The sequence below is a fragment of the Catharus ustulatus genome, chromosome 1 (assembly GCF_009819885.2).
Source record: "Catharus ustulatus isolate bCatUst1 chromosome 1, bCatUst1.pri.v2, whole genome shotgun sequence".
NCBI lineage: Eukaryota > Metazoa > Chordata > Aves > Passeriformes > Turdidae > Catharus > Catharus ustulatus.
In genome coordinates this window covers 148593806-148610373 of record NC_046221.1, presented here as the reverse complement: position 1 = coordinate 148610373, position 16568 = coordinate 148593806, and the positions used below count along the sequence as shown (strand labels likewise).

At 38.0% G+C, this 16568-nt stretch overlaps 1 protein-coding gene across 1 annotated transcript in view; it reads left to right on the top strand.

Moving 5' to 3' along the window:
- EIF3H (eukaryotic translation initiation factor 3 subunit H) overlaps nucleotides 1-16568 on the top strand; it is an 85976-nt gene that overhangs the window by 52331 nt on the left and 17077 nt on the right. The window contains exon 3 of the mRNA XM_033061731.1: nucleotides 15664-15831. Coding sequence (XP_032917622.1) covers nucleotides 15664-15831 — 168 coding nt within the window. The remainder of the gene's footprint in view (nucleotides 1-15663; nucleotides 15832-16568) is intronic.

The window sequence follows — 16568 nt, the reverse complement described above, 5'->3', positions numbered from 1 at the left end:
TAGCATGTCTTTAAGTCTGGGGTAGTATTCCTGCTCTTCCTCATGCTTCCAAAGTAATGCTTAAGAAAGGAGGCTGTGAGAATAGACTTGGATTGCTACATGGCCTTTTGGTGAGAGAGGAGAGGAGAAGACCCTGACCTCTTTCTCCTTTGAAGGACAACAATGGAATGGACAAGGTTTCAGTTGTTTTGGGCTGACCATATAGCTCATTTAGCCAGCTGCCTAGAAATCTCTCTGGAGGAGTGGTTACCTATTGCAGAAATGGGATAGTTCACCATGGACTGGGTTATGCCGAGTCCCAGGTGGAGATCTGGATTTGTGAAACCATTGTGAGTTCAACTCTCTCACAGAGAAGTTTTAGTAGTGCAATTGTCAGTTTGTTGAGTGTTTCTAACTCTCAGGACTTTGGCAAAGACATTTCTTGTGTGGGATCTTCTCTTCCATGTGCTGAAGGAGTGGGACATTGTTTCAAGACTCCTGAACTCTTCAAGTGTAAGAATTGAAGAAAGGTTATTTGTAAAAAAAATTTATTAGACTCTTAGCTAATCAGTAACTGAATGTATTGGTCAGTAAAAAAGCTATTTTATTATGCTACCGATCAACGTGATTTGGTTGGTGTTTTATGACAAAGGCTTTGTGCATGCACACCACAAACTCTGTGTCTGTGTGGATACACTAAGGCTCTCTAATTAGCTGATTCCGACTTCCCACAAAAAGACGGAATTTTTTTTTCCAGTCCCCTTTAATATATTCTTATCATAAAATATGGAGGAGGTGTTTAAAACACAAATTGCAGGTTTTTAAGTAGTTGTTTAGAGACTCTTGAGAATGACATAAACATCTTTCTTCTAAGGCAGGGTAAACTTCTTACAAAGTTTGCAGATTTCCTGCTGGGACCTGATACTGTGATTGCTGTACATAAAATAAAATACATTGGGTAATTTAAAATAATTCAGTAAGCATAAATTGAGCTTATTCTTACTGAATTGTCACCTTAACAGATACCTCAAAGTTGCCACTGTTCCACTTGTTAAACTTGTATTATTTTGAACTGTTTTCTGGTATAAATGTATAACTGTGGCAAATGGAAGTTTTTGGTTTTTTGAGTGAAATACTTCAAGAAATAGCATTCTTTGTAATACTTGCAGAGAAGGAGTCTTCAGCAGTCGTCTAGATGTGATTCAGGTTATATTGACATTGAAGAGAATTTACTGAGTTTGCTCTTGACGGCTGCAGCACTGTTGTGGTTTTTTTTTTTTTTGTTTGTTTGGTTTTTTTTTAAATTTAAATGCAACTTTGGAAATAGGGCATCATGGTCAAAGTACTAAGATGCTTTTTAATTTGCATTTCTTTCTACCATGTTTCTCTGTTGAACAAAGTGAATTCTCTAGGCCTCTATTTTCAAGTCCTCTTGACATTGCAGTTCAGTGTTATTCAGTCCTTGGCTTTGTTTCCTTTTGTCCTTTGACAGTTCTGTATTTTTGTATTTGCTTACCATATTGAACTGCAGATGCAAATCTAAGCACAGTTTGTGTAACAAAATATTTTCAGACTGGCTTACTCATGTTAGGTTTTTTTGAAACAATTTCTGTTACATTTTTGACATTCAGTGAGAGTGTCTAAAATAAATATAGTCTGTAACTGTTAACCAAAGATTTTGCACCTGTTGTAACTCGTGCCTTGTTTGCATTTGAAAAAGTATTTAGGCTGAATCCTTTGAGAATTATATAGTCCTCTGTATAATTGCTTTTAATGTTTTCAATAACTAACAAAAAGATGAATGCAGAATGAAAATAAATGCTTTTGAAACACAAAAAATCTCCTTCACTGTGATTTCACACTACGGTTGTTTCTAGAAACCTGTATTTTACTCAAGCCAAACTTGGTTTACTTATATTCTGATATTTTTATTTTAGCAAGTAACAGAACTTTGTGATCTTGGCCCCTTAAAAAAAAAAAGACCAATAATGTTTTATGTGACTGAAATTAAGGTTTGGCATTTCTTATTTTTCTTTACCATATTCTAACTTACTAAGCCATCTTTTCTAGTCATAGAATCATTGAATTCCTGAACTTGGAAGGAATATCTGGAGGTCTCTGGTTCAATTCTCCTGCTCAAAGCAGTGCAGCTAGAATAGGTTGTACTCATGAGTTTTAATTGTCTCCAAGGGTGGGGGCTCTATGGCTTTTGTTGACAGCCTGTTGTGAAGTTTGCGCTTCCTCAGAGTTTGAAAGCTACAAACAAATAAGCTATTCTGTCATATATTTAAGTTGAATTTCCAAAATCTTCGTGCTCGTGGATAAGATCCTTCTGAGTCTTAGCCAGGTCTCTCAGCCTCTCCTTGCATGACAGATGCCCCAGTCCCCAACCATCTTTGTGGCCTGTCCTAAACTCCCTGCAGCTGCTCCATGTCTCATGCTGGACAGAGCACCCAGATGTCTTGCCAGGGCTGAGCAGATGGGTAGGATCACCTCCCTCAACCTGCTGGGAATGCTTTGCCTAATGCCCAAGAGCTACTGGCCTGTGCAGCAGGGGTCTGTGGATGGCTCAGCTGAATGTCCATCCCACACCCCCAGTGCCTTTTCCACTGAGTTTCTTTCCAGCCTGCCCCAGCGTATGCAGGTGCCTGGGGTTCTTTCTCCCCCAGAGCAGGACATTGCATTTGCCTTTGCTGAACTTTTTTTAAGTCTGTTTAAGTCACTCTGAAGTCAGCACAAACCTTCTAGTTGTCATCATGGCAAACTAGCTGAGGATGCACTCTGTCCCATCATCCAGGTCATTAATGAAAATGACAGAAGAGTATTGGACCCAGTATTGATCCCTTGGGCGCACAAATAGGGACTGGCATCCGGGTGGACTTTGTGCTGCTGCTCACAACCCTGCATGGCTCATCATATTTGTGGCTTCTTTCTGAAGTCTGTTTGGATAGTATTAATCTTGTTGTATTCTTTTTTCCCCCCTCCAACTATAATTTGAGCTTGTAAATATAATATCGTTACAAAAGCATTTCGGCAGTTAGTGAAAAATAGGTACCACCAAGTGATTTGATGATTCATCTCTTCCTCAAATTAAACTGTTTTGCTTTGAGGCTTTGTTCAGAATAAATGGTGAGTGCTGTCCCAAGGGTTTATAGTCTTCAGAGAACAAGCAGGAGTGGAAAGAATTGACTTGTCCAGCCCCCATCAGGGAGTCCTTCAGCTGAGCAAGTAGTGGAACCGCAGCCTTCTGCCTCCAGCTCTTATGTACTGTGCTTTTTCTCTTACTCATTAAAGAATTGATTGCAGTGAATCTGCCCCTCTGCTTCCCAACTTGTTTCCCATGTAAAAAACCTTCTTGAAGTTTATAACTTCCTTCTTGGCACAGAGCACTTTCTCTGCCTGTTCAAACAGGGTGTGAGTTCAGTTCTTGGCTACTTTAAAAGAGCAAGCCACACTTAGATATAAAAGTTGCAAGTGCTATGTTGCTGAAATATTAGCTTTGGCTTGCAAAATCCTGCCATATGATGTTACAAGCCCTAGAAAGAAGAGGGATTCGTCCTGACTCTGTCTTGTGTAGCTTGATCTAAAAGTCATGAGGTTTATTTTTTAAATTAAATATTCTTAAATTGTTGTGGATTTTAGTTTTGTTTAAATTATTTGAGACTGTGCACTGCATTTAAATGTAAAGATAACAAGTTGTTGTATGTCAAAGGCTGCTCCTGTGAAGGCATGAATGTCTTTTATGTCAGATATCTAACCACTCCTGTTTTATTGTTCCTCTTGCTGGGTTATGGAGTAGACTTCCTGAATCTGGCCTGAATTCATTGTTTTTTTGAGTATGCATTGAAGAAGTGATACTGATGCAGGCATTACTAGTGTACCTTGGGCTTTAGAAATGCCACTGAGTAATAAATACCAATGATGATGCCCTTCAGTAGATGCTGTGCAGGGTTCTAGTTCCTTACTGCTGCAGCGAGTGTCTGTTTTATTGTTGAGAAGTTACATTTACCTTACTTTTTCTATGTATGTAAAAGCATGGTCATGTGCATTAACATTTACTGTGGAAATACACCTTGATTCATGGTTAAATGCTTATTTACAAATGGAATGTGTGTTTGTATGTATGTATGTGTTCTTTCTCTATCACTCTTCTTCCACCCCCTCACATCTGTATGTCTATATGACACACATGAGGCAGTAAGTGATAAATAAAGGAGGTGATGATGATGCATGTGGTTTCTTTGGGAGAAAAATGGGACATGTAGTAGCTAACTATGCAGGTTGCCCAGGACAAGGTTGGAGGTCTGGTATAAAACTAGTCTGGGGATTTGGAAAGTGTTAATGCACAGTTAGCCTGGATCAGTTGTTGTTTACCAGTTGAAATGCCATTCAGGTGTACCATGTTTTGCTTTTTTTACATCTGTGTAGAAAGCCTCTGAAAACTGAGCCATTGTTGTTTAGGTACTGCAGTAGATTCCTGTGTGTTAAAACAAGATCTGGTGTTTGTGTGTCACCCTGACTTTGATGGTTTTTGTGTTAAAGTGGTACAGTAGCTGCTGCTGAGCCTTTCAAAACTGTACCTGCTGGCTTTCCATGGCATCTGTGTTCTGAGTTGCATCATATTGGAGTTATTTAAAAGTCCATACCGTTATGCCTGAAACTGTACACTTTTAAAACCTTAAGTACTTCAATAGTCTTTCACTAATTAAATGTTGTGCACACTAATTTAATGGATAGCTGCTGTGGTAGCAGTTGTGTAAGGAAACAGTACAATGATGTATTAGAGATGTTTTTGAATATTTCTGTTTTGGAATTGGCATAAAAACAACGTTTCACCTAGTGAAATGGAACATTGGCTTTTTTTTAAACATTGTTGCTTAGCAGTATGGGATGAGTTATGTTGAAAATTTAGTTCCCATCAGTTCTGGTTGATGAATTTCTGGTCAGAGAGTCATGTCTCACTGCAAGCTCTTGCTACCTGCTAGAATATGTGACCACCATATAATTTCTTGCATCTCCAATACCCTGCTAATGCTATCACCTGTTATGTTGAAATGCACGTATATTTAGGGAGCAAAGGAGGCTGATTTTCACATGCAGGAAGGGACTACCTCTATCAGAATTTGATTTAATCTGTTGTTTACTGGTGCGGCCAACAGCTTCCAAAATAACTGTGCTGTGACTGTTGGTTGGCAAGGAAGGCTTAATAAAAAAGCCGAAAATGTCTTGTGATCTAATTGCAGTAATTTAGGAGTCTTTTGGGCAAATACTTTCGCAAGGTTTGAACTGCTGGTCCTGTTCTTCCTCAGAAATGAAATATTTTTCCTCAAGCTCCATAGGAAATGTTGGTCAGTGTCTTCTACTTTCGAACCCATCTAAAATCAGTTCCCTTCATATTATTTCACAAATGTAAAACTACCGTGAAGAGAATTGCAAACAGCTCTTGGTAGCTATCATGCTACAATAAAATACTAGTGTAATGTGTGCCCCTGGAAAAATGGAGTTGTTTGATATACTCAGTTCTGGCTCTCATTAGGCATCATCTCTGTATGGATCCATGGCTTCCCCATGTGCAATGCAAACCTTTCACTTCATCTAGAGAAATCTTTAGGTGGAGGGGTTGTTTACTTACCCTTTTGTAAGCCTGCATGTTAAGAATTTTTTGTGTTAAGAGTGTGGATAATAAAGGCTGTGTTCTCCCTCTCTTTTGAAGACTCGCCTAGTGATAATAAGTGGTGTGGAATATGTCTGTCTGCTGTGTAGTGGCAATCATTAGCTCCAGAATTGAGCCGGAAGGGAACCTGTCACTCTGATCTGCCTGCAAGCTAAAGAAGGGTGAAGATTTCTGTTGTGGCGGAGATTGAAAGCAACGGGACTTGACTCATTTTATCTGGAAGTCAATGCTTGGTAAAGCAAATGTCTGCCCCTGGATCTTGTAGTGAAGAGATACTTTGTCATCTGTCTGCTGGGTAGGGGGCTGAGCTTGAATTCTGACTGACTTGTGCCTCCTGTGAATTAAGGTTGTGTTGCTCGTGGCTTGAAGCCCTGGCAGACAGCCATGAGAAGAGCTTTAGATGGTCCTACAGCAGAGATCCAAGAGAGGCTGCCCTTGGTTAGAACTTTCAACTTCGTCATTGCTCTCTGAGCTGGTCAGATGGGATGTCTCAGTCTGTCTCTGTGTCCTGGACTGCTCAATGGGATGTGTTACTTGGAGATGTAAGTGGGGCGCTAAGAGTGTTGGAAGAGGAGAGCTGAAACGTCCTTGTGACATTGTGTGCATCTTGGTATTGGACAAAGCTCCTAGTTGCTATGTTAAATGAGGGGTGATAGTTAAGTGCTGTTCTTGATGAAAAGAAAGAAGTTAATGTGGCATTTCATAGCTGTTTGCTCAGCAAGTAACAGCACCTAGACAAAAGTGTGGACTTTGTAAAGCTAGTGTGAATTTTGTGTGGGGTCCTCCTGCCCTCCTGAAAGGAGCACTAGATGCTGACTGCTTCAGGCCTTTCCAGTGCATGGGGAGGTCTTGCCCTGCACAGTAGGCCCCCAGTGGAAGAAACAGTAAGGGCAATGCTGAAGATATAGTCATCTTTTTATTTTTGAATACAATACTTGTGTAATTTTGATTCAAATTATGAGTTTGTGGGGTGGCTACCATGTTCTGTTTTGCCAAAAATTAGAACTTCACTGATTCTCTCTGCTAAATGTTTAGTAGTGTTATCCCAACACCATGGGCTGATGGAGGTCACAGAAGAATTACTGGTGTAACTTTCATCTGAAGAAATAGGCAGTATCAATGAATTGCTATAAAAACAATTCAGGAAAATTACTGTATGGGAGTTGTGTGTGCTTCAGTGTTCAGACTGTATTTTCTGAGCTTAAAACTTAAGAACAGTATGAGAAATTCTTGAAAACAGACTTGTGGATATTTAATATCAAGGCATCAGAAAACCACTTGCTTCGTTGTATCTGGTAACACGAGATGGGTGTTTTGACTTTAAATAAGCCATGGAAGATGTCCCTCCACTTCCCACTTGCCCATTGAATTTCAGCAGTGCAAACAGTGATTGGTAGAAAATACCCAAACTGTGAAGCTTTACAAAGAAGAAAAATGTTTTTTTTCTGTGTTTCTGGGGGAGATGAGGAATTTAAAAGCCTCCAAACCCCTTATGTGAAGTCATTATTTTTATTCACTTACTGAAAAGTTATTAAGAAAATGAGACTGTCTTTCTTGTGATGCATGCTGTATGAAATTACTGATTTTCAAAATGCAGGGATTTTTGAGTTGTTTCCATTTCAGTCTGTTCCTGTTCTGCTTTCAAATTGTTGAATATGAAAAATTAAGAAAGTAAAAGTGACTGTGTAATTCATTAATCTTTAAACATTTCCAAATTTTTCCAGGTAATTGAATAACCTCTCCAAGTATTTATGTATTATAAAATTTCATAAAAATGCATTAATCTGATTGACATTTATGTAGGAAAGGAATTAGTTTCACTACACATTCTTGTGTTATTGTGTGCTTAATTGCTTTGTAACATTAAGGTAGATAAGCTGTAAAGAATATGTTGATATTTTGTAAAGAAAGAGCTTTTACCTGTTAATGTAGCCTCACTAGAGTAAACAAGTAAAAATCAGTGGCTATTACACAAAGTTAAGGGTATCTTAGGAAACTTTAAAAAGCCACTTCTTTTTTAAAGCATGTGCTTTGTTAGATATGAGGTTACTGTAACACAGAGTTGTTTTTTGACGATGTTGATTCCTTTTCATGCCTTTAATCCTACTTCCCATGTTAGCAGCTAGAATGATACTGGACAAAATTGGTGTAAGTAAAGGCTTCAAGGTGCTGAAGTTCATGGGTATACACTCCTAATAGAAAACAGTTGATGCTTTCATTAGGCATGTGATGTTTATTAGGAAATGAGATATCATCTTCCTGCTTTCTTTCAAGGAAAGCAAGATGTAGGCTGCACAGATGACACTTTTAGTAGTACAATTTACTGCTGTCATGACAAGGTAGGCTGACTGAAACTTTCTCTTGATAAAGATTTCGATCTCGTATCAAATTTGTCTTCAATCAGTGTAGAAAGAGTAGTGTAGTGAGCCAAATGCTTAGACAAGAATAATATTTACCTGTCATATAGGAGGAGATGGAGGATTAATTGGCGAGTGTTTGTAAGATACAAGATGGATTTTTCTAGATAACTGTGAAAAAAAAATAGTCGAGAGATATAGCAGAAAGCCTTCAAATATGTTGTTTTTTCTTTTGACCATTTCTTCTTAATAATCATTGCCAACAAAATAGCTGAATTATATTGCTTGATCTTAACCTTTTAATTTCAAGATGCTTGTTTAAAGTGGATTTCTGAATTAAAAATGCTTTTTGTTAACTCAGTTTTTTAATATTTCTGAATGATAGTATTATAATGCTTTTATCCTTTGGAATGATGTTGCATACATTAGAAGACTGTTTTGCAAGTTACCTTGACAGTCCTACCCATCTTATTTAGAACCATTTGAGGCTGGGAAGTATTTATTTAAGAACAGGACAAGTTTCTGTTATCTTGAGTTATGTAGAGCATTGTGTGGTCAGTGAGATTTAGCTTGTCCAAAGGTTTATCTGAGTGTTTGCTCATGTGTTAATAAAACGCTGTAATAGGTTGATGGCTTTGATTGCTTCCTAATTCAGTGGTTGTGTGCTTAGACCAGAGCCCCAAGCTCTCTGTCAGAAAACCCTGGGTGAGTGCCAGCACATGTGCAGGAAGTGGTGTGCTTCCATTTGCTACTTTCCCCTTGTCCTGTCACGCACATCCCCGTGTTCCCCATTCCCTTGTTTTACTCATTTGCTCTCAAAACTTGTCCTCATCCTTTATTTCCAGCAGTGACAGCACTACCCTTTTCTGCCTTGCCCTGATCTGTCAGGAGCTGTGTCCTTCTTCTGGCCCTTGGCTTGGAAGCAGCTCTGCAAAGTAGCAAGGTAGTCATGGGCAGTCACTGCTGACTGTGCTGGGGTGTCCTGGATCCCAGGACAGTTATCCCTGTCCCTAATGCCAGGGCTGTGGTCATCAGCTCTGGTGGGGACTGCTCTGGCAACTGCTGGTTAAACTGGTAATAAATAACAGTATGGAGATACATGCTTACACTCGGCTAAGTATCTCCTGACAGAAGCACTCCAAATGTTGGTTTTTATTTTTTATTATGTTCTGTTATTTTTCACTGTTCACCTACTGGTTGTGAGATCTCCTCTGGGTGTCCTGTACTTTTTTCCGTAGAGCACAATTAATATCACACAGTGCTGTCATAAAACTAGCATTGAGTTGTGATCAAGGTTAAAAATGAATGAGTTTACTGAACGTACATCATGAATTATTACTTTAAGAGTCTTTCCTCTTCTGTTTCTCTCATTCTTTCTCATAAAAGCAAGGACCTTTTTGTTTTAGAAAAACATGAAGGTACTATCAAAGCCTCAGTTGCTGTAATAAGCATTCACTCAGAAGAGGTTGGGCTTGCTCTTACTAGAGCAGTAGTGTTGATGGCATAGATGGAGGGATTCCTAAAGATTTGTAGTCAATTTATCGCACAGACTATACAGAAAATGGAAGATTTGTGAATGTTCAGTTTTTCTACCACAGTTGCTAACTCATTAGAACACAAAATTCCTTAAAAAAAACCTTTGGCTAGATACGTTCTACTCTTTTTTTCATTCTTCAATTTAGCAATTAAAATGGGGTTGAATTAAGTCTTTTGACTTGCTTTTCGTTTTATGCTCTTATGACTATGACTCTTGGACTTTTGCCTATTTTCACGTGATTTTTTTTTCCCATCCAGCTACCTACAGACCCTCTGCTTAGCTTCCAAGTTTAGAGGAGGTCAGGTGCTTTCAGCCCTGTGTAGCAAAAGTGCATAAAATAGAGCACTGTTTTGTAACCCTGACTTGATATTTCAGAGGAGGAAATTAATATTATTGAGGAAGGCAATATTTGCTTTTAATTTTTTTTCCTCCGTGAATAGGAGAATTGTTAAGTTACTTGAGCTTGTGCATTTGTCTTGGGAGAAGTGTGTATGTGTGAGGTGGTTGGATATAGATAAAAATCTATAAATATTTGTATGCATATGTGGTGCACACTTTAGGCAGAGAAATATATTTCAACAGTATCTAAAGGCTTTTTCAGATGAAACACTGTCTTTGCTGAAATTAATTCTTGTTTCTCTTTTCTCATTCTTTTTAGTTGTGTTTTTAAACTATAACAAGTTGGTTGTGGTATTCTTTTTATTTGTATCTTCACAATTGGAATTGTTATCAATAGATGCAGTTATTGTGATTCATCGTTTTTTAGACAATTAATTGAGATTGTGTGTGTAGAGGGAAATGAATTAATCTGTTGTCTCCATAATTCTCTGTGCTAAATTAAATTAAATAAATCAATTTTCTTTCTTTTCAAATGCATATGCTGGTTCCTTGAACTAGCATCTGCTAACTTGGTTTAGTCATTGAAGATACTGTCTGAAGCATACATGTGGTTTGGCAAAGTTAATATGTATAGAAAAACCCAAATTTTTTGTGCTGTGAAGTGTATAGCACTTGTTCAGTATGCATGCTACCACATGGTAGCACTTCAAAACAGATAAATTATTGCATTAAAAATACTATCCATATTAATAGCGGTGCCATAAAAGGAATATTTTGGCTATTTTTCAGTATATTTGTTATTTTGATCAGATTAGCCAAAATTTGCCATGTTCATGTTGCTAGTGAAATTCAGAGAAGTGTTAACAGGGAAACTGGATGCTGTCTGTTCTGTTGGACTTCTGTGTCCCTTGGACAGTGTGCCTAGTCATGAGTAAATTTTAGGTAGTTTTAGTTCATCTGTCTTCTGGGTGCTCAGCATTCTTTGAGGAAACAATATGCATCTTCACATTCGTTCACGAGAGAGTCTGTGAGGAGGCTGAAGGTGAGGGATCAAAGGTCCCCATTGATCTTGAACCAGTGCTCTCCTGAAGGCACATCCAACTTCTGCTCTTTGAGCACAGTTAAAGGAAAATTTGGGAAGCATGGGTGGAGACAAGCAGTTCTGAAGGGCAGACAAAGGCTACACAGGTGTTAGTGGTGGGTAGCTTAGAGTTCATTGTCACCTCCTCTGCACAAGGTCCAGTGCAGCAGCTGAGTGAGGAGCAGCATAAAACCAGTCAGTCTGTGACACCTCACACTGGTACTAAGTCCTTCCACTTGGATGGGATGTGGCTTTTTAGGAAGCATGTGGGTTGCTGCTCATAAAATCAAATTTCTTAAGGTGTATCAGCTTAAATAATCTTTTGGAAATTAAGGCCTTGAGAAAGTGAGGTGTCATCAAATATATTGCCTCCAGGCCACCATTGATCAGGGTTTCCCATGTCACAATATTTGCTGGTGGTCTGAATGTGGCCAGGCTGAAATGCATCTCCTCTGATGGTAGCAATGACTATTTAAGGACTGAATTTCAGCAACGTGCACATGTGATCCTATGAGAGGTGAATTCTAATTAATTTTTCTTGGTAAAGAAATAATTCAGTAATAAGTAAATTTGCATTATTTGCCAGTTGTTTTTGAACCTGTTTTAGATTTGTTTGCATTTTAGAATAATGATGGACCTTTTTTCAGTGCTTCAGCTGATTCGACCTGTTCTCAAATTAAGTTTTCAAATACTGAAATTATTGACCAGATATTTTAAGGTATAGAAAACATGGCTGAATTGTCCCAGTGTGAATGGCCCAGTAAATGGGCCATTACATCAGGGTTCAATTCTTGGTCTTGTATCTGATATATTACATTTTTTTTTCTTTATTTTTCTTTTTTTTTTGTCTTTTTTTGTCTTTTCTTTTTTTTTTTTGGGTTGGTTGTTTGGGGGTTTGATGTTGTTTATGTGGTTTTTTGTTGTTTGTTTTTTGTTTTGTGTGGTGTTTTTGTTAATTTTCGTTGTTCTGGGGGTCTTGTCTTCTTTTTGGTGGGATTTTTTGCTTTGTTTTTTGTTGGTAAGGTAGGGTGTATATCTCCTATATGTTAAAGCCCAGATAAAGTTTCTAATATTTGCAGTACTTCCTAGAAAAGGAAAATGTCTTTGTTATTCTAGTATTTAAAAAAAGATTTTACAGTATTTATTAAAACAAATAAACTACTGTAATAGGGTTTTCAGTCAAGGCATTTTGGTAATACAAATTCACATGAGTCAGTAATTTTCAAGCAAAACACGCATATTGTATAGTTCTGCACTTTGTTTGCTTTAGACAAATTATAGTAATGCTTTTTAGCTTCTGTAATCCCCCCATTTGTTTGCAAACTAACAAAAAATAAACGTTTTAGAGGAAGGAGGGAGTGTTTTTTAATAATAGCAAAAGAGAAAATCTTTTGTTTAAAAAGTCTACCTCAGGAAGGTGCTCAGGAGAGGGGTGATAGCTCAGGAGACAGAATTTGCAAGTTGTCAGTGCAACCTGCGCTGCTGGGAAGTGCAAGCTGTTGGCTTTCCTCATTGTAAGGACATCCCTGAACAAATAGTTTGTTTTAAAATGTAGGTGCAGTGTCTAAATGTGAGGGAGAAGGAGGCAACATCCTGGTCTGGCTGTTCCCTGCCCTTTTCTTTGCTCACCTCAGTTCTGGGCACTCTTAGACTAAGTGGCTCGCTCAGCGTCAGCTTTGCAGAGTGGCTTGGGAGGGACTGTGACACGAAACATTGAATTCATTAGAAGAAGTGCACAACGGTCCCAAATGCTAGCAGATTGAGTAATAAATAGAAGGAGAGAGGGAGCTCTTGCCCAGTCTGTGCTAAGCTTCTAGGTAAAAATAGGATGTTCTGTAGATAGGGCAAACAATGTAAAGAAACAGGGGTAAGGGTATCAAGAAAAGCAACTTGGGGGCTGTTATCCATTTGTGCAAGTTGGCAGCTTGTTGGAGCTATCTAGCTACTAATACATGTTATAAAATATATATGTTTGGTTAAAAGAGTTTCCATTTCTCCCTGGTGGGGTCTGCATCATGTTTTAATTTCAGCAGTTGTTTTCCCAAGGCAAAGATGTTAGCTATTGGTGCTTTATTGGTTCTTTGACATTTTTTCCACTATTGCCTTCATTATCATCTAACTGGTAACAGTCATGAGAGGAGGAATTGCTGTCGTGAAATCTGGATGGTTTTCAGTGAGTCCTTTTTCTTCTGGGCAGTATCTCTTACATCGTGTTACATCTCTTACATGTTGCTGGGTGTATTATGTTTAAGAAAAGAACTTGTCCTGGAACTTGGTTACCAGTTAGCGCTCAGAAGAACACTTCTGAGACCATGATATGCCTTTATTCAAGTTTGTGAAAGATTTGGATGTTTTCCTGCTCTTGAACATTACACTTCTCAAGAGGGAAATTATCTGGATGTATCAACCACATGATTTCATAGGAATCTATGTCTAAGTATCTTTTCCCCATCATTACATGATCATCTTTACTTTGAGAGTGTCCACCATTACAAGAGAATTGCCACTGCAAGGCGCAGTCTTGCTCAGCTATCTGAAAGTCCACATTTCATTTAATTTCATTTAATTATCATAAAAATCTTTTATCTGTTTCAACTGCTTTTGAAAATCCTGTCTAGTTTTTCCTCTTTATGACTTCATTTGGCTACAAAGGCTTTAACTGTAATTTAATTTTTTAGCATGTTGTAGCAAGTCATGTGAGAAACAAGTCATTCTTGCTTTCCGTACAGATACACCTTTGAAAATTTTATTTTAACCAGAAAAGTTTTTGCTAGCTAAATTTAATAACTGGACCATATACTTTTTCAATTCAAAATCATGGTTACAGCAGGAGTCTTTTAGTTTGTTTTGGAGGAGGTTTGTGTTCTTGTTTTAATTATAAAACTTAGAGACTTACCATCTTCACCTCCAAAAAAGCCACAAAAACTTTTAAAGTTTAAGGACTGAACCTCTTTGACAAACTAGATCTTTGCTTTTGAGCCAAACACTGAGATGCAAAAGCATTGGGCTCTGAGTAAGGAACTTCAGCCTGGCCTCTGTTTCTGGAAGTAGTACAATGAGCTTGCTTAGGTCTGGCAAGGGTGAAGGCTTTCATTCTGACTTGGAAAAAGCTGTTTGATCAATTGTGCAGGCTGCCCTGAACAGTGTAGAGCCATCTCCAGGTTTGCCTTGGTTTAGAGACCAGGAGCAGGCCTCTCCTTTACTGGCTGTGTTAGAGCATTTCAGAACAAAGCCTGGGTGGTTTTGCTGTGTTAGTTTTGGGATGCTGCATTATCATGGTGCCCTGCATGAAACACAAATTTCAAGTAATTTCTGTTAAGGTACTATGGTATCGAATGTAATCACCAACATGTACTGAAAAAGTCTGCAAGAGTTTCTGTAAGTGTGCATAGGTTACTTCAAAAAAAGTCAGATTGGCAATTTAATGAGAAGGACCAGAAGACTGCAGAGTGTAGTTTGTCCTGCAAGAGTAAGTGATAAGTTGGAAAAATATTTGTCCAGTCTTGAAGAATGTTTCCTCATATCTTTGAATAATGTGTGGATTTTTTTTCCCCTTTTGAAAGGATATGAAGAATGTAGTACGTTCTGCAGCTAATTAATTTGTGTTTCTTTCTTTTATAATGAATATCATATTTGCATCTGTACAAGGAGAAGCCTTGAAAAAAATTAACAAAAACGAACGCACGGTGTGTGTGTTATCTTTGTAATTTTTACAACTGCAGACAAAACTTAGATATTGTGTAGTGTTGTTGCATTTGATTTTCTATGAGTTGGCTCTGAATGTTGGTTCATCAAAATCACACTGATTTTGATTTCTCTTTCCTTAAATTTAACCAGCAGGCACAATGTCTGTCTGTTTCAAAGGCCTGATAAGTGATAAAGTGTGGTGTTCTTTTTGATGGGATTATGTTAAATATTCCTGAATAGAACTTTGTTCCATGAAGGTGATCTGTTTGAATGAAGCATTTAATAGAAATAGAATTTTTGTATTGGTACAATGAAACATTACAGCTGTTGGTATAAAAAAACCCTATAGTAAATATGTTATCTACTGTTTAAAGTAACTTGCAGTATTTAGATACATGTGTATTATAAACAGTAATATGTACATGTATGCATCCTTTGGATTTATATATGCCTAAGAAGAAGAAACAGTGTTGAAAATAGGGAATAAAATGCAGTCAAAACTATCTTAACATCTATAACTGGTTCCCCAAGCTCTGATACTGAAAATGTAGTTTCATATTGTGAAAAAGACACAGTTTATAATCTATTTCATATATTCATTAAATAATTCTCCTTTTGATTCCAAAAGTTACCTAATTCCAGACAGTACTGCAACTTAAATCACAATAAGTCTTTGTTACTAAATGGTAAAATGTTACTGCTTAATGAAACCCAATATCAGATTTTTTTATTCATGAATGAAGAAGGTAATGCACACTGTAAATGACGTGTAAGTTTGTTGATCACTTTAGCAATTAACTGCAGCTGAAAAAAGTCTGCTTACTCAGGCTGGTCTTACTCTCATTCTCTGAGGAAACTGGATTTTAATGAAGACAGTCCAGTGAGTAAACAAATTTCTAGGCACTTGCAAAAATAAAAACAAAATACAATTTACTCATTTAATATCAAGCTTTCTCTTTAAATAGTACTGATTGTGTAAACTTTTGAACATACTTTTTGTTTAATCCAGTCCAATACCAGATGGAAATGATGCGAAGCCTGCGCCACGTAAACATTGATCATCTTCACGTTGGCTGGTACCAGTCCACATACTATGGCTCTTTTGTCACCCGTGCCCTCCTGGACTCCCAGTTCAGTTACCAGCATGCAATTGAGGAGTCTGTAGTTCTCATTTACGGTTAGTATGAGGTTTCCTTTATTACTCTTTTCCCCTCTTAATATTATTACTACTATTTTTGTATTCTGTCTTTTGCCTGTAAGAGTAGCCTGGCAGGCCTTTTCGAGTAAATACCAACCCTGTGTCTACGGCAGCCTCAGCAGCAGCTAAGTCTAGACAGGGTTTCCTTCTTTCTGTTTATTTTTCTTGCTATCAGAGCCCTGATGTGTACGTTTTGGAATGCTGGAGTAGCTGCTTCATTTTTATTCCTTCATCTCCCCTCCCTCGTGGAAGGGGCTGGTGGAACCCGACCAGATGTCTAACAAACCCCGCTTGCTAGCGTGTCTGGCTCTGTACGTGACTGACCAATCATCACACGAATTGCCAAGTTTTTTTAATACCTCTGACAGAAGCATACAAAACCTGGACTGTTTCTTAGCACAAAGATTTTTTTCTTTTCTGCCTATTTAATGGTGTTTCCTCAAGCTCTCCAGACCAGATGTTCTGTGCTGTATCAGAACCGTAGGCAATTTAACAGCTTTATAGCCTCCCCCTCCCCAAACACTCACAGTTTGCCATATCTGGCAGACTTGCATATAGTTTCCAGCTGAGAAGTAAATGTAACGTCCTGAGTATCTGTCAGAAAAAATACTAATGAATACGATCAATCTTATGAGCTGCCCCAAAATTGTTTCAGTATGTTAACAATTGGATTACAGTAAAGAACAAGTTGTTAAAGTATACTTATATTGGCTGGA